The following is a 23857-nucleotide window of genomic DNA, read 5'->3' as shown; positions in this document are numbered from 1 at the left end:
AAGACGGGGAGGCTGGAGGGAGGTAAGAGAGAAATTAGGTTTTAATCAATATTACAAAATTGCCCACGCTTCCTTCCGGACTATTTGGCGCTTCCAATTTGGAAGCTCGCGCTTCCATATCGCTTCCAAACCACATTTTTCTCGGAATCGCGCTTCCGACCGCTTCCGGCCGCTTCCGAAGCGCGAAGCGCGACTGCATGCAAGCTTCCGTGCTTCTGAGATCTGTCATAGTGATTTTACCACTCAAACGAAAAAGAATCAACCTAGATGAAAGCCACATATCTTTTTTACTTACTATAGTTATACCATAGTTAACTCTTAAATTAATTATTGAATTACTTTTACCATGTGTTATTAATTTATATAGATAATAATGGTTATACCATAGTTAATCTATGACACATGACTTTATCTGGGTGATTAAAAAGGTGGTCGGTAAATTTGATTCTGTCATTGATATGTGTGGGTATTAAGCACAGTACAACCTCTTTCAGATATTTTTAATTCAATTAAACCCATGGGTCCCTTTTTGCTATGGTAAAAATGTAAAATGACATTATTATTTGTTTGAAAAAGAATTCCTCAATTCTCACTTTCTCCGCCGTAGACAGATTGTCTCAGAACGCGCCCCACGAGCTTCGCTCTGTCAATTAAACTCATCACATGGCTTGATCAATCGTAAAGGAGGTGACGTTGTATGTCATTGGCTCATGCTCTAAAAACTACCAAAGATTTACAATAGACACTGCATCCAATCAAAACTAAATGTAACAGGTTCTTGAGATTGTCAGGTGAAAAAAAAAAATTGGATTGTAATTCAAACTCCATTCAGTAAAAGTTGGGGATATAGTCACAGTACATAGAATTGTTTCTTTTCATGTACCAACAAGCGAGTACAATGGGAACCCCAAGTTTCCACATCAGTGATCTCCTCAGTTCATTAAATCATAATCATCTAGCTTGTCATTGTACTGCAGAACCTTTCTCTTGATCTTGGATGAATCCACCCATGTAATGAAGTCTTCCATATTTCTTGTCACAAGGAATGCTGGGTCAGTAACAGTTTCCGGACCCACTCTGATATGCCCTTGCTCAATGTATGTGACAGCCTCCTTCAGGTGCTCAGCGAACTTCAATCGCGTCAAAACACTTGAAAGTCTTCGCCTACACACAAGAACTTGATTAGTAAGTTAACAAGAGTTGTTCAATCTCAATTCTCAAATATTTAAAGAAAATGTGCATGTCCCCGTTGTATGGACCATCAGGATTAAATTGCAACCTTTCTATTCTTTTAATTTTGTTACATAGATATCACTCTAAAGGTGAGAAAGGGAAGCCATGCGAAAGAGCAAGTGATTACCTGCAGAAAGATGACACCGATAATTTTTCACACTCCTTCAAGCTTTGCCTGGTCGGTATCACACCAATATTGTACCTGCCATCCAGTATAAACCCTTTATAGGAATGAATCGCTACTTAGCCGAAACTACTGAATCCTCTTACTAACTTATATTCACAACTATCTTGCATGAAGTACTGTGATACACATAGCCTGACCCTAAATAATGGCCAGCATAACATTGCTTTTCTATCCAAAATTTACCGTTCCTAAATTAATAATTACCCGTTAGAGGTAGAATGTACCTATATAATATCTAGAAAAGACCACATGATCATAAGCTATCATTTGTTCAATACTGCCATCTGTGAATCAGGGTAGGAGTCTAGGATAAATTTGGGAGCAAAGTTTGACTGTCTGTAATCTACCTAACTCTAACCGGAACCACCACAATTCTACTTTATATATGTTGTAGTCATATATATCAGGATATCAGCTTTGTGACAGAATCTATGCTGCATAGTTGATGCAATATCTAGTTTATCTATATACTTGAAACCCTCAAAGATTAACCCAATCAAATTTCCCTTTCCATGTATTAAAATTTCGACATAGATATCAGCATTGCTCTTTGATATCAAATTATTAAATTCAGCTATCAATACAGTAACAGATTGCCAGTATATCACCCAACAAACATATGCATTGCAACATATATATCTGAGTAGAACAGCTTTATACTCACAGCTTATCCAACAGCTTATCAGTCAATTCGATCCGACTCGGGTCTTTCGGATTCATCTGCTTCAACATGTTCACTATCTTCTGAGTCGTCCGGCACACACTCGAATATCTGCTCCCACAATTTCAATTTAGTTATCAAGTTAAACAAAATCTTCAATTCAAAAACTGAAAAAGAAACACCTAAATGAAAACCACAGCCATGAAACTGAAGCAAGCTTAATAATAATCAAAGATGATTACTTTTTGTAATCGTCTCGGCCAGTGACGTAGTAACGTTGCATAACGCTAGCCTCTCTGTGGCCTCCTTCTCTCTTCCATGACAAGAAGTCCACTTTCTTCAACAGCTTCTTCTCATGGTACTTGAGCTTCCTCATTCTTGCTCCAAAAGACCAAAACCCTACAGCTGAAACCCAGAAGATTACAGATCATGAGAAATTAAGCAGATATCGGAACTGGGTTAGCTAAAGGGTAACAGAAATTGCGAAAAATGAACAAACTTTACTAACCGGAATAGCGAATTGGAGAGAAGAAAGCTCGAGGATTAGAAACAAGGCGGCAGATTGAGGGGTTTAGGGTTTATAATGGTTAGGGGCATTCAGTGTGATAAGGACCACTGTTAGAGCTCGGGACTCTCATTGAGGTGGGGCCACGTGAAGAAATATTTTGGTCGGGGCTCCACGAATTTTCTTTTTTTGGATGAAAACTAAATAATAAAAATAAAGTAATATATAGATTAATTAAAAATACATATGCGTATATCCACTAAAGAAAGCTAACACATACGCGTACTCACGGTGTAATGGACTGGGTCTTATGCGTATAGGTAATTAAAGTTGCGTTTGGCGGAGCTTATGAGCCCTTCTATTATAAGTTAAGGAGGTTTTGTTGTTTGGTAAACATAAGAGCAAGTGGTTTTTTTAAAAGTCAGGATGGTTTTTTACATAAAAGGTAAATCACCCCAATCTTTTTTTGACCTGTAAGCATAAGTAGAAAAACACGGAGTATTGTAGTGATTAAATGATATTTTTAAAATACCGTTGGGTATCCTTGTGAGCTTTAACAAATTACCCAAGACTCATGTGATTCCTCCTTTCGACAACTCCTTTGTGTCTCTCTCCATGTTCTCTCAGAATCTCTCTCTGGATGCTCCCCACCTCTCCGGAGTCCGGACAACATCGTTCCTCTGACGCCTCTGACGTTGCTCTCATCTGTGGCTATGAGTTTGGTAATGAGGCTTTGATCTAATGAGTTTGAAATCATTTGTCTATTTTCATTCATTTTTCTAAGATTCAAACTTTCAAATTGAGACTGATGTATATTTGTATATAAAATTGAAGATTTCTTGATATTGGGTAGTTGGTTCTAAATCGTGATCATATTTTCAATTTACTTTTTGGTAATTTTCTATTGATATATGTTTATTGTTGAATTGGGTATTAATAGTGGTAGCGATAGAATTGAGTTTTGGTTTGGTGGCAACACCAGCCCCGGCCTTTGCAGATGAAAATTCTCGATCATGTACTTTTTTTAATTGTCTTATATCTTTGTTTTTTGAAACATAATCATAGATGATGCCAAATCCTCCATGTAATTTACGTGCTACTTCAGTGTCCCTTTCAACAATGAGATGTGTTTTTACCAAATATTACTGATTAACACACCTATTTTCATTGCAAATTCCACCAATAAGCACAATCCAGACTAATGATATTCTAATATTTCACCACCAACTAGATCTCTTATGAGCAAGGATCATATTCATCTGCTCAAAATGCACTACCCTTGAGTCGAAGGCCTACCTTTGCTTTGTTTGATACGATATTGAAGATTTTTTTTCCTCTCGATTTGTGTTTGTATTTAAGATCATATTTAGTGTTCAGTTCCATAAACAAGTTTGGAGTTTGCATAATTTTCATTGGTATCTTACTTCCGTCTGAATTCTATAGCTATACAAGTTTTGTAATTTTGTTAATTTTGCTAGTTGAATTAGTAAATATCATCTCTAGGCTTGATGACCAAGGCATGCGAGAATTTAGTTGCAGTTGGAGATGAAGCCGATGACATTAAGATTGAGTTTCTCTTGTCCAAACTCAAAGGAAACGATATCACCGAGCTAGTTGCTTCTGGAAGAGGGAAATTGATATCTGTTTCTGGCGGTTTCATTGTCGTTGCAGCACCCCTAGATGGTACTACTGCTACAACTCCTGCTCGTTTCGTCGGAGGAAGAAGATGATGCAAGTTATAGTTTACTTCTGTTTTGTTAGACTTGCTTACCAAATTGTCCTACACGCATAATGCTGAGTTGGGTAAAATATTCATATTTTTCTCACATATGATATCTCCATGTATATATAAAAGTATATGATCTTATTTGAAACCAATTATCTGGAAGCATAAATCGGTCTAAACTTTTAAGCCTAAGTGTGCTAATAGTCACGCTAATTATGGCTGACATAAGCCTATGCCAACATGGTGTAAGTTTTATAGATGAGCCAAGAACAGTTAAGCATGCAGAATAATACTGAAACCAGAAAACAATCTTGTTTTACTTAATTTAACAAAAAATTTGAGGAGTTGTAAGATATTGTGTTAGCAAAGAAATAAGACAAAAAGCCTCTTAAAAAAAACATAAAATCATTTGATGTTTAAATTGGTCATTCTAAAAAAAATATTTAAGCCAATTTGAGTTTACCAAACACTCTGCACAACTTATGTCACTGAAAATTACTTATAAAAAATCAGTTTACCAAACACTCAGCTATTTTACTTATCAGTAACTTATTTTCATAAATAAATATAAGTCAGTTTTTCTTATAAGTCACAATTGTGCTAAACACAACCTTAATTTCTCTTTGTGGGCTTTCGTGCCATCTTATAAACACACAAAAAATAATCTTCGGCTCCAATAGAATCTCTCATAACAACTAGTATAAATGCATTAGATATGCATAACTGCTAATACATTCACATAAATAGATAATATATAACCGAAATTGAGATTCACTAACTTTGGAGCGTGTTATTTGGCCAACACGAATCGCTCAAGTTAGTCAATTGCGTCTTGTTAGTTGTTACATCATATTGGGCGGGTGTTCGTGGGGAGAGTCAATTCAACACTATGCCAGAGTATTGTATGGGATTTCAATGGCTATGATAAAGCAGATACATTGTGGTATATGAGGAAGAAGACTAAGCCTTGCATGTGAATATCATTATCACATCATAGTGATCATAGCTCGAATGAGCATCAGTCGTTGAGAGCAAGCAAGAGGCACAATGTGAGGATTGAGGAGCACGGAGTAAGCCCTAGTATGGGATAGCTTTCAGCCTCTCATTCCGTGACTAAGTTATGTATGCTTGTGAAAAAGGGACAGAAGCAAAGCCTTTAGAATATGCTTGATAGTTCACTGGTGGGAGTTTATTATTGCTCGCACAGGACTCATAAGATGGCGCCGCTCATCTTTTGATGAGGCACAACTGACATACATAAACAACTTCAAATACAGTACCTTAATATTAGAATCGAGTACTATTAGAAATTTAGAATTATATTTTTCGATTCTCCTCTCAAATTTCAACTGATGTGGACCTCAAACGACGAAATTTTTTTAGAAATTTATATTTTGAACAGATCGAAAATGCACTTTGATTTAGTTGTGGATTGAGAAAGCGTGAAATCGATGAGTAGCCTGCGAATTTGAGAGGTGTACTTCATGTTCTCTTATTTTCATCCTTGTTGGGGTGATCAAATTGACAAGATTGAATATCATTTTTCATATGGTTAGTGTTGGCTGTCGTTTGATTGTTTTAATCACATGAAGACGATTGATCTAAATTTTGGTATGGCAAAAATGTCGATTTGCACCCTAAATTTGGTCTTAATTGTCAATTTACACCCCGAATTTGCATTGGAGTCAATTTACCTCCTAAACTTGGTAAAAATTGTCGATTTACACCTCGAACTTGCATTTGAGTAAATTTACCTCCTAAACTTGGTAAAAATTGCTGATTTGCATCTTATCCGTTAAATTTAATGTTTTCAATCCAATTTTAAGTCACATGTCATGCATTTAAAAGACAGTATTGTCATTATATAGTTATTCATATTTAATAATGAAATAAATTAATAAAATTACTTAAGAGGAACACTTGCTACAATGTTTGTTTTTTCGAAACATGTTATTGATTTATATATTTATTATTTTATGTGATATGGTATGTTAAAAGATATTAGAAAAATATAAATAAATAAATAAATACATTGAAAATTAAAAATAAATGTGTGTTCCGAGAGAATTATTATTCTACCATTGTGTGTGTCTTACCCTTATTAGGTTTCGTGTTAGAGATAGATTCGCATCTCTGTAATAGATTAGGACTCTGAATCCTACAAGATTGTGGTTATGTAATGTATATATATTGACCTCATTATCAATCAATAAACGGTTACGTTCTGTTCTATTACGTCGTTATTATTCTCATTTTGTTCCTCCTTCAACAATGTGTACATATAAAAATATATTTATACACAACACACTATATTTGAATGGGTGGATATGTTGAATATATAATTCAAAGTAGGGTTAAGTATGTAGAAAAAAGATGTAAATAAATAATCTGATTAACAAAATAATCCTCATTTTAAAGAATATTTTTATTTATTTTTAAGAAAAATATAAATAGAAAATGACAATATTACCCCTCATGTGCATGACATGCGACGCAAAATTGGATAGAAACAGTTAAATTTAACGGATGGGGTGCAAATCGGCAATTTTTACCAAGTTTAGGAGGTAAATTGACTCAAATACAAGTTCGGGGTGTAAATTGGCAATTTTTACCAAATTTAGGAGGTAAATTGACTCAAATGCAAGTTCGGGGTGCAAATTGACAATTAAGACTAAATTTAGGGTATTTTGACAATTTTGCCTTTTGGCATAGACGAAGATGGTAACCATTCCGATCCGAAACCATTTAAATTTTTTTAACACTTTGATTCTTATAAACAAAAACGGCGTGCCGGATAACCTACATTGTGGTTGAGCATGATTCGATTATTTTTTGACAAACTTGTATTTGCAAGTAGTGGTGAGAGCATCCCTATTTTTATTTGCAGGATGGCCTACCCTACCCTGAAATGGTACAAATGTGATTCATCTATCATTTGGCTGGCCAGAAGATCCTTGATCCGATGACTTTGATGGTTGTTTATCTCTACTACAATTTCTTATTGGAGAGACCAAGATATCCAAGACTCTCATCATATTGCTCTGTCAACAATGGACAAATAATATCACGGGCATTTGTCACAATTGGAAACTCCAAAACTGCATCTAACAAGAATCCTATAAACATGAGACGTAGCCACAGTGATCACAGACTTGGAAGAACTAAGAACAAGGCATTGGCTACTTCACCCTTTTAGTAACTGTCTCAAACCAAAAACCTGCAACCATCTTTCCCTTTGCCAAATAGGGAATTAAAGCACAGAAAGCCTTGAATTCCTCCATTTTTTATGTTGCGAAAATTGAATCCAAATTCCAGAAAAAGAAAAACTTGAGTTGGTGGAGATAGCTTGATGGGACAGCAGTTGAGTTTAGGCACTAACATGTCTACAACCACTAAACTATGGTCTCCCCTTCAATTTATAATGGAATGGTGAGCAATAAAATCATAATGCAAACACTGCAACCACTAAATTAGACCAATATGAATTTTTGATTGTGTGCACTGTCATCAAGAACTGCAATGACCTTTCACCCTATGGGTAACCTTTTTTTTTTGGAAATGACCTATGGGTAACCTAACCTAGTATTACTCTTTCCACACATTTCTTTAGTACCATTTTATCTTCATCTTATACATTTTAAATTTACAGATTTCATGTATTTGGATATGGTTAATTATGTTGTTGGAGAAATATTTTGAAATGCATGCTTCCAATAAGTTATCCTGATTCTGATTTGGATTCACAACCAATGATTCTTGGACAGTTGGAACCAGATTCTGGTGGCAAGCTAGAATTGCTAAATACCAATTTGCTAATATCCAAAACTTTAGGTAACTTATATTTGACCTTCATCCTAATCACCATATATCACCAATAAATCCTGCAGATTAAAGATGCTATAATTCCTCAGGTAAGTTAAATACTTTACTGTATTCTTACTATTCTAATTTCCTTCTGTTTTTGCTTATAAATGCTGACACACATTAGTCCTTGAATGCAGCCTTTTTCCTGTTTCACTCTCTCTCTCTCTCTCTCTCTCTCTCTCTCTCTCTCTCTCTCTCTCTCTCTCTCTCTTTCTCTGAAACTACTGGACTCTTCTTATCTGTCTTTCCTATCAACATTTCTACATGAAAAAGACACCAAGTCTTTCTTGGGTTGAGTTCAGTTTCAAATATTTGAGTTTTTCTCGTTTTTTCTGTTTCTGGGTTTTGATCCGTTAAGCTTGAGCAGCCTTACAAAGTGACAAAGGTTTGGTATTAGACTTGTATCTGAGAATTGGGTTGTGATTATTTTAGTGCCAGCTTTCCATCAGAATCAAGAAAGCTTTAATCTTTTTTATTCTTCCGAGGTGTTTCGTCTCTATACGTGTTAGTCACATTGTCCTGTTCATATATATCATACGACTCAGTACTTGAAGAGTGCATGTCTGCCTTTGGATGCTGTTAATGACATTGAAGAGTTTGTGTTTCTGAAAGAGAAGGGCTTTTGGTTTTGGTTTGAGTCACTCACAATGTGCAAAGCAGGGGACTTTGAGAGGAATGATTATAGAGCAGAGTGGAAGATGCGATACAAGGTTGTGAGTAATGTTGAGAAATTGAAGAACTCGATTTTGAAGATGAACTCATGGTTGTTGATCATGAGGGCAATTGTGACAGCTTTGGTTTGGGCCTCTGCTGTTCAGTTGATTGGGATTTGGTTGATTAGAGGTCCAAGAGTGTTTAAGGTTTGGCCTCCTTGTAATCAATTAGATTTGCATGTTGCTTCTGAATTGCCTAAGCTTCCAATCCCAGTATTCCCACCAAAGAGTGAGTTTCAATTTGTTTCATAATGATCTTTACCATTTTTATTTCTGTTAAGAAACATAGTTCTGAATTACAAGTTACGTTTTGCTATAGGGGTTTACAAGAATAATGGATATCTCATGGTTTCTTGCAATGGAGGATTGAATCAAATGCGAGCTGCGGTGAGTTTCTAGCAACTTGTATAAGGACATTTTGTTAATAAAGCAGTTCTTTGTTCTGTCTCCATAATGTTAATTTCCTCATTTTCTTGATTTTCTGTAGATTTGTGATATGGTTGCGATTGCCAGATACATGAATGTGACTCTTATTGTTCCAGAGCTGGATAAGAACTCATTTTGGGCTGCAAGGTAAGGTTAATCTGTGTACAAATGTTCTCATTATGTATGATTTTATTGAGAACATGAGTGATCCTTGGTTTCTAAGCATGTTCTTTTCTGTTATGCAGTGAGTTTGAAGACATTTTCGATGTCAATCATTTCATTAGATCATTGAGAGATGAGGTCCGGATACTGAAGGAACTGCCCCCAAAGCTCAACAAGAGAGCTGTATATTCATTGCCACCTGTTAGTTGGTCCAACATTTCCTACTATACTCATCAGGTATGGAAGCATTTAGCTCATCAATGCTTAGCCTTTCGATTTTACGACAATTGTTACTGATTTGTAGAGGTTTGTTTGAACAGATCCTGCCGCTGGTAAGAAAGCACAAAGTAGTGCATTTGAACAAAACTGATGCTCGAGTGGCTAATAATGGGCTACCTCTTGAGATACAGAAGCTGAGATGCAGAGTCAATTTCCATGGTCTGCGATTTACTTCACAGATAGAGGAAACCGGTCGAAAGCTAGTCAGAATTTTGAGAGAAAAAGGCCCTTTTCTGGTGCTTCATCTCAGATATGAAATGGACATGTTATCATTTTCTGGCTGCAGCCATGGTTGCAGCAATAATGAGGTGGAAGAACTCAACACAATGAGGTATATACCCATCTTTTTATCTTCATCATTTACATTTTCACGACATTTGCTCATAATTATGTTATTTGTTGCACATTAATTTGTTTAGATATGCTAATCCGTTGTGGAAGGAAAAAGACATTGATTCCGAAATGAAAAGGGTAGAAGGCTTGTGCCCTCTAACACCGGAAGAAACTGCTCTAGTATTGGTTGCATTGGGTATAGATCACAATGTTCAGATTTACATTGCCGCCGGAGAAATATACGGTGGAGATCGAAGAATGGAAGGTTTGAAAGCTGCTTTTCCTAATGTGGTAAGTAGAATGAAGCAGAAGCAACTTTTCTAACAACTACATACCTAGGTCTCTGATAACAATTTGCTGCTCTTTATGGAACAGGTGAGGAAAGAGACACTGCTCGATCCTTCGGACTTGAGGTTCTTCCCAAACCACTCTTCTCAAATGGCAGCATTGGACTACCTTGTGTCTCTTGAGAGTGACATTTTCGTTCCAACATACGATGGAAACATGGCCAAAGTTGTTGAAGGCCATCGCAGGTAATACAATGTTCTACATAATTTGTGTAAAATATTACTAATCTAATGCCCTCTCATCTGACATATTCTTCTTGGCATTTTTCAAATTTCAGGTTCCTAGGTTTTAAGAAGACAATTTTACTAGACAGAAGGCTTCTCATTGGTTTGATTGATCAGTTCATTAGTGGAGCACTGAGCTGGGATGAGTTCTCTTCCATTGTGAAGGAAGCTCACGCTGTTCGAATGGGGAGCCCCAAAAAGAGAGTTTATATTGTTGATAAACCAAAAGAAGAGGATTACTTCTACTCCAATCCTCATGAATGTTTGCAACTCTTAGATGAGCCATTGAGAACTACATGATCCCATTCATGCCAAACTAGTGGTTCCTACAGTTCCTGCACTTTGTCATTGAGGATTTATGCAGCCAGTGAATACTTCATGATGTTGTCTAACTACAGAAAGGATTTGGGGCTATGTAAAACCAAAATTGGGTTGGACGTGATTTTGGGGCCTCAGACTTGATAAACACTTCATAGCATGATTAGTCTTTGATTAATTAAGATTTTGAGACAGAATAAGCTTATTGTAAATAGAAATAATACAGTTGGCCCGTCATAATCTTCCCATTTAATTATGTAAGCATCAATTTTTGCAACAAGTAATATATTCATACTGCTGCTTTTATCTGTAAATGATTTTGGTAAGGGCAAACTAATCATGATTATATTATCTAAATGATTCTTTGTAATGAGGCCGCTCTGAAAAGCTGATAAGCATGATTGGGTTTCTGGATATTGGTTTCATTTCATGGATTAGGCATGCCTAAACTAATCAATTATTCCCTTAAATTGGGTCAAGCATCATGAGTCCATGATGCAACCGCTTCTCAACATAAGATAAAACGGAAAATTACACTTCATCTTCTCATGTTTATCTTGTTAGCTTAACCTCATGTATATATAATACTCGATCGAATCCAGTTTTCCATGTTGGATTAATCGACCGGATTTCATAGATGATCCCCATTATTCCATGTCCATAGTTCCCAAGTAGTTAAAAGTCTCCGACCATAACTTGTAATGTACCTCAGTGTTTAGTTGCACCATGATATAAACTATGTACCATAAGCGTTATGGTACACCAGCTCCATGCTTTCAATGATAAAATAGCCCATACATAATGATACGATCCTAAATTTAGTGGCCACTGACTTCGCAGAAAGACCAGAAATACCATAACTTATTCTCATCATAAGCACCAAAACGCACAAAGAGATAAGAATTCAGAGAAATAAGAAAACCAGTGGTGGTTGGAGATGTGATGGCATGGCAATTATCAACGAGTGATCCAAGAAAGAAAAAACTTGGTGTGTGATCCAAGAGCCACCATCCACTAAGAAACTAGCATTCAAGGTCTTCTAGTTCGATAGTCATGTAGCCATAAGAGCCAGTTGTAGTGTTTCTACTTGTAGTGTTCCACTCAAGACGATGATGCATTGATGCTGGCGGCCATTTTCTGAGCTTGAACGTAGCTTTCGCAGCACACAAACACTACCAAAAAGGTGAAAGAGAGACTGAAAGATTCAGAGTCCCCCACTCCTCACTTCATTATATAATTTATATTAGAACTAGGGTTGGTAAGAAGATTAGACAGAATCATATTTGCCACGTTTTATTTGATAAATGATTTAGCTTTATCTCATGATGATTAGAGGGTAGATTGTGCCAGCATTTATAAAATTTTACAATGTTTCATTGCTAATGTTACTAGGTGGATGTCAAATATTTACCAATGTTAAGTTGTTAACTTGAGTTCTACAAGTTTTAAGTATTGGAACTCCTTGCGCAAGGAGTATTTATATACTCGAGCAATCGATCGAGCTGACCGGTATAGTGGTTAGCTTTACAGTAAGAGAAGATAGATATGTATATATATAGATTCCAAAATCCAAATGATTTCAACAGATGCATTGTTAGATAAATAACGCCGAGAAGTACAAAAACGAATATATGAGGCAACTATCTAGGAAAACCCATGCACAAGGAGCACAAACATGTACAATTGACCCGGACCTAGTTGTCTCTGGGTCATGACCTTAGATGAATGACCCGCCCAAGAGCTCCCACCCTCCAAAAAGCACAGGATACTAAGAAAAATTGCTGACCAGGTAAAGCTAGCTTTCTCCTGTTCTGAACCGCTTGTGAGGCTGTTCGAAGTTCTCGTGATAGCTGCCTACTTGAGAATGTGTCACCATTTGATTGTTCAAGCATTGTCTAAAATGAGCCTGAGCACACAAAAAGCAACGCAACATAATAGAACAATCAGGACTTCCGAGATGCATTTCAACAACAAACCAAAAAATCTGCAAAATCTAGCAGTCACAGTAAAATGCATGTCAAACCAGTCAACTGGCTAAAGATTCTAGCAGAACCTGTGAACTAGATGCCACTGATTTCAGGCCACTGCCTGCTTGATTTCCAACATCAAGCCCTGCTCGATTTCCAACATCAAGTTCAACATTAATACTGGCCTGGGACAAGTCCACACCAGAGGATCGTAGTGACAGAGTCAGATTATTCAATACCCTGATCAACCAAAACACAGTACAGAGCACATCTGTCAAATGAATCATTAGATGAACGAATCTATACAATTTGGGGACTAATTATATAACAAGCACCACCATTAGAGTCCTAAAGTCTGTAAAATAGTTTTTCATTAATTAGCACAGTACTCGGGCCAATGCTGAAGAGCCTAGGTACTAACATGTATTTCAGTCTGTATTGAATTTTCAGTACACTCATCAGCATATAACTTCGCCTTTATGAAAACTCATGTATATAATTATTGTGACTTATAAAGCGCCAATTCCTAGTCTCAACCAGCAATAGTTCTGAACTGTCATACCCAAGTCTACCATAGTAGCACATGCGCACGCACACACATACATATATATAAATATATTGTAGGCCTATAAGCATGCATGTAGTTATTATGGCCATTTCTTCAAACATAGTAGCAAACGAGATTAACAGTAAAAATGGGCCGGCATAAGTATATTTACTCCAAGATTACGATCAAGTTATCAAGAAATCCTTAGAAGCTCACCCTTGAGAGTAGGCAGTCGAGATGCTAGCTGTCTTGCTTTCATCATGCCTATTAGATTTACTGTCTGTTACAGCTGTTGACATTATGCCCGGCCATGACTGGTATTGAGATTGAGAAGCTGTGTGCTCAGCATCAGAGATAGATTCTTGCAGTGGTTGTGTAGGAGCTCCAATGGTCTCAATAGGGTCAAAGATGTTTTGCTGGTTCATATTAGGAATGGATGGAGTAGCTAGTCCACGAATTTGATCTAGTGCTTTGTATACAGTAGCAGAGTCCAAGTCACATTCCACTGAGTTTTGAGGATTGGTGAGCATCGCAGGGGAGACAACAACATTATTCTCCTGACCAGAACCATTGTTCATGCTCTGAGAGTGATCCGCAAAATCTTCTCCAGACCTATGATGACTTTTCTGTAGAAAGCAAGTTGGAGTTCAGTAAGTTTCCACTGGACAGACTCTATCAATATAATTAACATCCATGTAGATAATGTAATAGTTGCAAGTCATATATTCATCTAAACAGACGGAGAACAGTTTGTGCTGTTGTTTTAGTTTCTGTTATTCTACACACCAGAGGGCATAATGCCTCTACTTACGCACCTTAAACATAACGAGCATGTACTACTAGTTAAAATCAGAACTAATTCCATAAAAAAAAAAGGGTATCTCTGTTAGACATTCAGTAGAGTGTATACAGAAAAACACAATTCATTCCTTCAATCCTTTTGATGGCACATGTTGATCACAAGTATCTTTACACATCGATAAATACACTAAAAACACACGTGGTTTCTGTTTTCATACTGGGTACACACTTTGGTGTAAGTGAAACCTATGAAACTGACATGCAATGGAAAAGTGATAGATACTCCAACACTACCAGATGGCACATGAGAACAAACACAACACACATATCATGTGTTCAAATTTTACCCATGGGATAAGTTTTGCTGGCTCTGGATTCCATCCTTGGTATGGACCCTCATATAAATTTATCTTCTCCTTTAAAAACTGTATATACTCTATAACCTGCGTAAAAACACATTTTATTTCAAAATAATAACAAGGACAGAATATTGTCATCAAATAAGTAGAGACTACAGGAATATTTACCTCTAACAAGAATGAAGCCTTATCTCTTTTCTGATCATTCTCGGGTATGATCTCTCTCAACCTTTGAAATCTGCCTCAGAAAGATGTATTGCTAATGTGAGATTATATCTATGCTACCAAAAAGAAAGATCCCCATGGCGTAAAAGAGCAGAAAATGATTATTTAACAATAATACAAGACTCAAGACTAACATTCGAGGCCAAAGAACAAAGACTACATTCCAAAGTCAATACAATGCACCCAATAAACTTGGTAGCAATTGTCTTGCACGAAATATTGGTGTACTCAAGATAACTATATATAGGCTGGAAAAATTTCCGTACAATTCAGAAATCATAAAATTCGACAGTAAATTTAGATTAGAAGTAAAAATCAATAAACTCACTGCAACATAGCAGTCTTAAGTGCCACCCTACATTTTTCATCATACGTTTTTCATACAACAAGGTATCCACTTTTAAGGTCCATGTCTGTTTGCCTCGTCCACAACATATGCAAAAGGAAGCTTCTTGAAGAAGTTATAGACGGCCAGTAGAACCCAACACCGAATTTGAGTCCAGAAACTACAACAATGGGTTCACACTCTGAAAATGCTCCCAAGTTTTCATTGTTTCATAAAACAAAACAAACATATGACAATGACTACACAAACACTCTTCACCGTCCACACACACAATCTCAAATGTTTAAACCCAACACCAAATTTCCCCCCTCCCACCTATCCTAACCCGAAAACACAACACTCCACTCCACCTACACACTCCACAAAGTGAAATCAAACACAAACCACAATTCAGGAACAACAAAAATAAAACAAAAAATGAGAGTGTAAAAAGCTTGCCTCTCATTAATCTTGCTCCTCCTCCTCTGCTCCGTTTCGGAATGCTTCGACCGGTTCTTCTCCCTCCCTTGTCCTTCTGCTCTCCCTGCCATCATTCCCAATCTCATTCCTCTCTAAATCTCCACATACAATTTCACATACCAAACATCACCACACAAAACAAAAAATTCAAACCTGCATGATTCTCTTCTTCATCGTCTTCAAACTCATCATGGTTACCCTTTGAAGGCTTCGCCATCTCCAACTTACACACTGCAAAACATCACAAAACACTGTCAATCTCTTCACAACAAAAACTCAAGAGAGAGAGAGAGAAAGGAGCGAAATTTAGATAGGAAGAGAGAGAAATGAAGCACCTTTAAGCTGGGAGGAGTGCGTGGGAGTGATGAGGAATGCGGGGAGGGTCCGAACCCGAATTGGGTCCGACTGGAATTGAAGAAAGGTCAAGTCTTTGGTGGAGCTTTCGGTTTTGGATTTAAGAGGAGAGTTGCAAATAGTAACAGTAGGAAAGAGGAGGGGCGGAGCCCTAATAAGGGGAGTGAATATTATTGTTTAATAAGTTGCTTTTTTGGGTCCTAATTCGGGATTAATTAAATTAATTAAGTAAGTAATTAATTCCTTCTTTTCTGGTGGTGGTGGTGGCCGCTGCTAATTTGACCCGCCGCCGCGCCTAATTGGACTGAGGAGGGGGGCGGGGCATGCGTGGCACGTGACCTACCAGAGGATTTCTGTTGGGAGATCAGGGGATGTGTGATGTGCCTACAGGCCCTACACTTTGGTGGTCGGCTGTGTTTATGTACAAAACAATTTTTTCATGGTTAGAATGACGTGGGAAGTAAAAGTAGTTTGAGAGAACATCAAAACCGAAATCGAAACCGAACTAGTTGGATGACAATCGAAGCTGCTGCCAACTCAATTTAAACACCTAAGCTGCTGCCAACTCAATCGATTACTTGTGCTGATTGTTGGATGTTTAGTTTGCTTATACTTGATTGAGCGGTTTGTAAAAGGCAAAATTTATTTGGACAAGTTCCTCCTTGAGTTAAAATGTTGGCAAAATTTCAGCTCAAAGCTTGTACTTCTTCGCAGACTGTACAATTCCTGTTGTATTTCAGCTTTGAACTATTCCCCTTGTAAAGCCATAACACACAGGGAAGCCCCAAGGCGATAACTTGAGCAAGAACAACATTGCGTAACTCATTGAATTATTGATCTTTGCTTGGCTTGGGACTCATATTAATCATACCAAGAAACTTTGATAGAGAAGCTGAGATGTCGAATTGCATTGCATAGTTCGATTGCTGAACATGTTACATCTCTTTTTCAGTTTTTCTATATATATATATAGCTCTCATTTCTAGGCGTTCAAGCATGTATTGTGAAATATCAAAGATTTCAGAAGGCGTGATATCAGTCATATCACCTTTCTTACTGATCATGTAGCTTTGTTGACTAGTTTCTCAGCCAAGTTCTTCTACTGCCCTTACTGGGAAATCAAGGTTTCCTTGAGCGGCAAACAAGTAAAACAACTGAATTACAATCCACAATGTCCTAATAAACTGTGGAAGTCATGTTTGATTATAGTGCTACAATACAGAGATGCTAGACCTAATTTAAAGTTTCATTCCTTCCCAGAAATTCTTAACAATGATGCAAGAGAGTGCAAGCAAATACAATTTAAAAAGCAACCCATTACATTAAAATTTTGCATACAGTACTTAATTGGGAGAGAGCATACGTACCAGTAGCTAGGTAGAACTTAGAAACTGAGTGTCTTGCCAATATCAGAACTCAAAAAGAACAGAACAAACTGTGCCAAGATAGTATCGGCCTGACTAGTAACGGCACCAAACCCAAAAGTTAGCCACTTTTCTGAGTCATCGGCTTTCTCGCAGCTGCAAGCAGACTCGACATTCTCTTCAGGGAACTAAACGACTGTCACCTCATTGCTTTCCACCCAATCTCCTCCTTGACCCATATTCCACAGTATACCTCCACATGGAGCTTAGAAGTTTATTCCCGTAGGTTGGGCGTGTTGTAATAGCCTAGGCACTGGCGTTGGCCACCATGGGACCACAAACAGAAATTGATCATGAGAGGGAATATTTCCAGCAAGCTTTGACCATTCTCTTGTTTGAAGGTCATACCTGACAATGTCATTGCATATGTGCAGATATATAACATGCTCATTATTGGGATCCAAAAATAGTAAACTAACAAACTGACCACAATAAGGCGGAACATTGCCTATGTCCAGTGTATAATCCTGTATACCTTCCACACTTAATTTGCCAGCTCCTCCACACAGTTCTTCTGCTTTCAACTCCCGAACAAAAAACTTATAATGATCATAGTCGCACATGTGCAGGCACCCTCTGTATTCACCAAAGTACCGAAGTACAAAAGACTCTTCTGGATCATCAAATCGAATGAACTGATAGCGCTCAATTATACTATTGTTGATCAAGAATGGGTCCAACCCCAAAAGAAAGTTTTGATCACCAGGTTCGTCACCCACAAAATACAGCATGCCATTGTAAGTGAAGCTCCTTTCTATAGGGACGGTGTCACATATAACACCTGATGGTATTGATATAGTTGACGTTATCCATTGACTGGTATCAGAGGCGAAAATTTGAACTTCGAGTTCGGTGACAGATTCATTTTCAGGAAGAACTATTCTCACTATCCTGCACCTAAACTCAGCATTAACTTGAATGACACTTCCTCCCTGGTCATCTTTCGTACAGTTAAAGTAGGGAAGATCACAAATTAATCCCACTGGTGTATATTTGTAAACTCTAGGAGGGGGAGGAACAGCAACCCACTGAATTGTGCACGGATTGCAGATGTAGTAATCACGCTGATAAAAGCCCGTTGTAGAGCAGAGAACTAAGTCATTATACGTAGCTACAACAATCGGTTCCTTTTCCAATTGCTGGACACTCATGAGTTTTTCAAACAATGGACCTAGTGGCTTGGTGGTCGTGGCCATTCTATTAAGGAACTCCTGCCCTGTGTCGGTTATCAGAGAGCGAATAATCGGTGTCTCATCACGATCACTCTGGAGACAGAGAAAGCGGCCAAGAAAATAAGGACCGGACATGACATTGAACCAACGCTTGGACACTGACTTGCATTTCAAAACAAACTTATAGCATGGAAGCCGGCAAAGAATTTCAACCAACACAACATCCGGGAGATCATCAAGTTCAATATTCACCAGTTCAGCCGCCGGTACTGCTCCCAAGCTAGACTCCGATTTTCTAGAGCAGATTCTTTTGGTACTATCACTAGCTCTCATCTTAGCCGTAACCAAATAACCAAAGCTATGCGGGCTATGCTGATATTCCTACCCCAAACTGCAGAACATATACACAAGTTTCAACACCTAAACATTATATATCTATATACACTCATAAGCTTGGTCATAAATAAGTAAATATCAATCAAAACAGGGAAAAATCAAAGATCTAAAATTTCTAAACAAATAAACCATTAAACATGGAATGCATCTTCTACAGCTTAAACAAGTCTTAAACAGAATAAATTCAATCAAATTTGAAACAAAATTAGAAGATGAGATGCAAACACAAGGAAAGATCAAAACTTGAAGAGAATATCTGTTAAGCTAAATGATTGAGACAACTGGGTAGGCATGCAGCAAACTGAAAGTGAATTACAACAAGGAAAGTTGAGAGCTTTAGAAAGAGAAATGATATTCAGAAAGAAGGGAAAAGTTGGGCACCTTTGTGGGTGCCTAGTGTTAATGCTTGTAGAAGAAGATTGAGGGTTCTGCTTGTGGAAATGATCGGAGATCGACCGGATCAAGTGAACGCCGAATTGTGAACTGCATTGCGAGGTTTGTGGTTTCAATTTGGGAGAGACGAGAGGGGTTTGGATTTTACCATTTTTTATGGAAGCTAGGGTTTAATCACATGATCGAGCACGTGACTTCATTTCGATGGTGTTGCCCGTGGACTTGTTTTTCCATCAAAATGATTCGACTTCAATCAAAATGGAAACGTTAGTGTTACTAGAATATAATTATTACGAACACGAGCAGTAATGCCCGATTTATACATACAATTTCAAAATTACTAGAGAAAATCTAAACTTTTTTCTTTTCTTTTGAAGCACCATGAGACTATGATCCACAAAGAAGTTCATGTTTTCAACCAGTATATATTGTCAGGAAGATTGTGAATATTAATATTCATAAGTTTTGATGATGCTCGTCTTGGTATTGGTCTTTTTTAGTGATAATTGAATACGATTAGAGGCTGGTAATGCTTCAAAGGAAGTCGATGGACTGGAATATCCTGCTGTGATTTCTTTTGAAATGAGTGCTAATAATATGACCACCTCCCATTGCGCTGTGCCAGCAGAATTCTTGCAAGATCTTGCGCGCGCACATATGGTTTACATGAATATTTTCCGAACTTATAAAACAAGCTAAAAGATGAGAATTCTTGTCAGAGTTTTGAATGTATTCCTAGATAAAACAGGAAAAGGACTCGCATGATATAGTGATCATGTACTTATTGATCTTTTAAACTCGTTCATACTTGATACCAAGAAGTACATATATATAAACATTCATGTTTGTAATTAAGCTTCTTACCACTATGCTCGATAGTTTGTTACAAATTTGTGCAATCCATCTTGTGGTGCATATATGCCCAGACCATATTGCTAAACAAGGAGTACCAATTTACTTAGGATAATTCATATGACTCGATCATGCATGGTTAACGAGAGAGTTCTTCTTAATACAAGAATGATACCCAAATCATCATGGGTGCATGTTACAGCCAACCCTAGTGGACAACATACTTTGCAGAATCTGAGAGGTAGTCACCAAATAACTGGAAAATAAAAATGTTTCAACTTTCAGCCATAAATTGAGCAGCCATACTGCACGCCCTAGCTAGACTCTGCCTGTTCTGGTGATAACAGACGAGACAAAGCTCACCCTTCTCCAGCAACGTAGTGCCTTGAAAAATCTAATCACAAAACGTGGAGGTGTCTTCCTCATTCTTAATTACTCTGTATTCCTTGTACAAAATAGTTCATTACTTTTTCTTAATCCTAAAACTGCTACCCAAGTTTCTGATCATGATGCATCATCACCGCTCAATTCAATGGAAATGCAGATCGACTATAAGAAATTGCTCAAGACAAAAATTAATAATAGATACACTTGTGCAATTCACTACAATGCCAAGGTCTTTAGACAAAGTTTACTGACCTATTCTCGTACCATCAATATTACTGCATATCGATTGGTCTTTCTCAGCTGCACTAGTAATAGAATGAACCTTAGAACAAACTCATGAGGTTGAAACCTGGGGCTGGACTGCGGAAGGATTCACCATGTTGCAGAAGTCTAGGAAGTTGTGTTGGCCACCATGGGGCAACAAGCCGGGAGTGGATACCATAAACAACTTCACATTTTTCAGCCATCTTCGACCACTCTTTTGTACTTAGTTTGCACCTGAAAACATCTGGGTCTACACCTCTTTGGAAGTACAACATATCATCATTATTGGGATCAAAACCAAGCACACTATTCAGCAAAGGATCATCAGTCGGCATCAAAGTATTGTCAAGTAAGTAAAACCTTCATCATGTTTTCCATACACAATTTCGCACTTCCACCATGGATTTCTTCCTCAGTCAGATCATGAACATATAACACACAGTTCCAAGGGTCGTAGACACACATGCGCAAACAATCTCCGTGTTCACCAAGGCACCTTAAGGGCAATATGCGATCAGAAGTCTCTTCAAGTTCCATGAAACCACATTTATACTGATCATTTGTATCATCAGCATTAGTACTAATAGTGCTGTTGACCATGAAGGGATCCAATCCAATAAGAAAATTGCCTTTCCCAGAAACACCCCAGAATAGCATTCCCTTGTAAGCAAAGCTGACATCGTGACGAATATGATAACTATTAATAACTGAAGGGAATAATACAACTGACTCTTTCCATTCACCCGTCTTGGAAGAGAATATCTGCACTTTGAATTTGCAAAAAGATTGCTGATCAGAAGGAAAGATCAATCTCATAACAATACACTCATACTCGGGATTAAGCTGGACAGCATGTCCTCCCCTATCGTCTTTCTTGCAGTTATAGTAGAGAATTTAGCAGATGAATCCCACTGGCGGATGCCGATTGGGTACTTGAGGTGGTGGAGGTAGAGGAATCCATTGCATGGTGTATGGATTGCAAATATAGAAATCCCATTGTTCATATTGTCTTGCACAGCACAAAACCAAGTCGTTATATGTACATGCCACAAGTGGCTCTTCTTTCAGACTATAACAACTCACGATTCTTTTAAGCAAAAGTTTGAGTGGCTGAGACGACTAAGGCATTCTATTTAGGAACTCATACCCCTTCATGTTTACCAGGGTACAGTTTGTCTGTACATGCCACAAGTGGCTCTTCTTTCAGACTATAACAACTCACGATTCTTTTAAGCAAAAGTTTGAGTGGCTGAGACGACTAAGGCATTCTATTTAGGAACTCATACCCCTTCATGTTTACCAGGGTACAGTTTATCTGTGATTGCTTAAGATCACTTTGGAGAGTTAGAAAGCGGCAGATAAAGTACGAACAACTCGACATGAGAGTGCACCACCTCTTGGACACAAGCTTGCACCTATAAACAAATTTGTAGCAAGGAAGTCGACAAAGTACAGGAACCATTTTCATGTCCAGTGAATAATCCTTTATACCATCCAAACATAATCGGCCAGCTCCTCCACATAGTTCTTCTTTCAACTCCCGAACAAATAGTCGCACATGTGAAGACAGCCTCTGTATTCACCAAAGTACCGAAGTACAAAAGACTCTTCTGGATCATCAAAACGAATGAACTGATAGTGATCAATGATATTACTGTTGATCATGAATGGGTTCAACCCCAAAAGAAAGTTTTGATCACCAGGTTCATCACCCACAAAATACAGCATGCCATTGTAAGTGAAGCTCCTTTCTATGGGGACGGCGTCACATATAACACCTGATGGTATTGATATAGTTGACGTTATCCATTGACTGGTATCAGAGGTGAAGATTTGCACTTCGAGTGTGGAGACAGATTCATTTTCAGGAAGAACTAATCTCACTATCCTGCACCTACACTCAGCATTCACCTGAACAACACTTCCTCCTTGATCATCTTTAGTACAGTTATAGTAGGGAAGATCGCACATAAATCCCACTGCTGTATATTGGTAAACTCGAGGAGGGGGAGGAACAGCAACCCACTGAATTGTGCACGGATTGCAGATGTAGTAATCACGCTGATAAAAGCCGAACGTTGTACAGCACAGAACTAAGTCATTGTATGTAGCTACCACTCTCGGCTCTTCTTCCAAATGGTGGACACTCATGAGTCTTTCAAACAACAGAGCTAGTGGCTAGTGGCTTGGTGGACGATGACATTCTAGTAAGAAACTCCTCCCCTCTGTTGGTTATGAGAGTACGAACAATAGGTGTCTGATCACGATCACTCTGGAGACATAGAAAGCAGCCAAGAAAATAAGGACCGGACATGACATTGCACCAACGCTTGGACACGGACTTGCATTTTGAAACAAACTTATAGCATGGAAGTCGACAAAGAATTTCAACCAACACAACATCCGGGAGATCATCAAGTTCAATATTCACCAGTTCAGAGGCCGGTACTGCTCCCAAGCTTGACTGAGATTTTCTAGAGCAGATTCTTTTGGTGTTATCACCATCTCTCATGACAGCTAGGTGGGTTAATATATACTTATCCAAACTGCATAACATATACACACAAGTTTCAGCATCAAGCATTACATCTATATACATTCTGAAGCTCAGTCACAATTCACAAGTCTAATAAGAAAGGTCTAACATTGCTAAAGACATGAACATGAAGATGCATTCCTATAGGCTAAACAAGTCATGTACAGTGAGAGATTAGAACAGGAGAACATAATTCAATCAATAATTTAAATAAAATTATACGAGATGCAAACAAAGGGAAAGATCAAAACTTGAAGAGAATTTCTATACAGCCAAATTAGAATATAAGGATTGAGACAACTGGGTAAGCATGCCGCAAACTGAGAGTTATAACAAGGAAAGTTGAGAACTTTAGAAAGATAACTGATGTTCAGAAAGAAGGGGAAAGCTGAGCAC

General features: G+C 37.8%; 4 protein-coding genes across 6 annotated transcripts; 1 reads left to right on the top strand and 3 right to left on the bottom strand.

The window, feature by feature from the left end:
• Nucleotides 1–795: 795 nt before the first annotated feature.
• Nucleotides 796–2728, bottom strand: LOC126799438 (uncharacterized). Its single transcript, XM_050526643.1, has 5 exons — nucleotides 2590–2728; nucleotides 2324–2486; nucleotides 2085–2192; nucleotides 1361–1435; nucleotides 796–1164 (listed from the first exon to the last, which is right to left on the bottom strand). The coding sequence occupies exons 2-5, from the start codon at nucleotides 2455–2457 to the stop codon at nucleotides 933–935; spliced, it is 549 nt and encodes a 182-aa protein (XP_050382600.1). The 5' UTR covers nucleotides 2458–2486; nucleotides 2590–2728; the 3' UTR covers nucleotides 796–932.
• A 5672-nt stretch (nucleotides 2729–8400) lies between these two features.
• LOC126798158 (rhamnogalacturonan I rhamnosyltransferase 1) lies at nucleotides 8401–11279 on the top strand. The gene is made up of 8 exons (XM_050525019.1): nucleotides 8401–9118; nucleotides 9209–9276; nucleotides 9377–9462; nucleotides 9561–9714; nucleotides 9798–10087; nucleotides 10176–10380; nucleotides 10465–10622; nucleotides 10715–11279. The coding sequence occupies exons 1-8, from the start codon at nucleotides 8824–8826 to the stop codon at nucleotides 10959–10961; spliced, it is 1503 nt and encodes a 500-aa protein (XP_050380976.1). The 5' UTR covers nucleotides 8401–8823; the 3' UTR covers nucleotides 10962–11279.
• Nucleotides 11280–12541: 1262 nt separating this feature from the next.
• LOC126799208 (transcription factor BIM2) lies at nucleotides 12542–16174 on the bottom strand. Its single transcript, XM_050526364.1, has 8 exons — nucleotides 16019–16174; nucleotides 15837–15914; nucleotides 15663–15747; nucleotides 14822–14891; nucleotides 14642–14737; nucleotides 13710–14119; nucleotides 13033–13186; nucleotides 12542–12885 (listed from the first exon to the last, which is right to left on the bottom strand). Exons 2-8 carry the CDS (start codon nucleotides 15898–15900, stop codon nucleotides 12775–12777), a joined length of 990 nt encoding a protein of 329 aa, XP_050382321.1. The 5' UTR covers nucleotides 15901–15914; nucleotides 16019–16174; the 3' UTR covers nucleotides 12542–12774.
• Nucleotides 16175–17212: 1038 nt separating this feature from the next.
• Nucleotides 17213–23117, bottom strand: LOC126798389 (uncharacterized). Of its 3 annotated transcripts, XM_050525341.1 has the most exons (3): nucleotides 19411–19540; nucleotides 17937–19024; nucleotides 17213–17809 (listed from the first exon to the last, which is right to left on the bottom strand). In XM_050525341.1, exons 2-3 carry the CDS (start codon nucleotides 18964–18966, stop codon nucleotides 17676–17678), a joined length of 1164 nt encoding a protein of 387 aa, XP_050381298.1. In that variant the 5' UTR covers nucleotides 18967–19024; nucleotides 19411–19540; the 3' UTR covers nucleotides 17213–17675. The 3 variants fall into 3 exon arrangements, with proteins under 3 accessions (XP_050381298.1, XP_050381300.1, XP_050381297.1); XM_050525343.1 differs by lacking the exon at nucleotides 19411–19540 and adding an exon at nucleotides 22704–23117 and having other exon boundaries at nucleotides 17213–18242; XM_050525340.1 differs by having other exon boundaries at nucleotides 17213–19024.
• Between the last annotated feature and the right edge of the window lie 740 nt (nucleotides 23118–23857).

Source organism: Argentina anserina, chromosome 6 (assembly GCF_933775445.1).
Source record: "Argentina anserina chromosome 6, drPotAnse1.1, whole genome shotgun sequence".
Classification (NCBI taxonomy): domain Eukaryota; kingdom Viridiplantae; phylum Streptophyta; class Magnoliopsida; order Rosales; family Rosaceae; genus Argentina; species Argentina anserina.
This window is presented reverse-complemented; position numbering and strand designations above follow the sequence as displayed.

Coding starts and splice junctions, on each gene's coding strand:
- LOC126799438 (XM_050526643.1), bottom strand. CDS start 2,457: ATGAGGAAGCTCAAGTACCATGAGAAGAAGCTGTTGAAGAAAGTGGAC. Junction 2,193..2,323: donor GGCCGAGACGATTACAAAAA/GTAATCATCTTT, acceptor TTGTGGGAGCAG/ATATTCGAGTGTGTGCCGGA. Junction 1,436..2,084: donor GATAAGCTGTTGGATAAGCT/GTGAGTATAAAG, acceptor ACTGGATGGCAG/GTACAATATTGGTGTGATAC.
- LOC126798158 (XM_050525019.1), top strand. CDS start 8,824: ATGTGCAAAGCAGGGGACTTTGAGAGGAATGATTATAGAGCAGAGTGG. Junction 10,088..10,175: donor GAAGAACTCAACACAATGAG/GTATATACCCAT, acceptor TAATTTGTTTAG/ATATGCTAATCCGTTGTGGA. Junction 10,623..10,714: donor GTTGTTGAAGGCCATCGCAG/GTAATACAATGT, acceptor TTCAAATTTCAG/GTTCCTAGGTTTTAAGAAGA.
- LOC126799208 (XM_050526364.1), bottom strand. CDS start 15,900: ATGGCGAAGCCTTCAAAGGGTAACCATGATGAGTTTGAAGACGATGAA. Junction 14,892..15,662: donor AGGAGCAAGATTAATGAGAG/GCAAGCTTTTTA, acceptor TTTCTGAGGCAG/ATTTCAAAGGTTGAGAGAGA. Junction 14,120..14,641: donor CAGCAAAACTTATCCCATGG/GTAAAATTTGAA, acceptor TGCTTTCTACAG/AAAAGTCATCATAGGTCTGG.
- LOC126798389 (XM_050525340.1), bottom strand. CDS start 18,966: ATGAGAGCTAGTGATAGTACCAAAAGAATCTGCTCTAGAAAATCGGAG.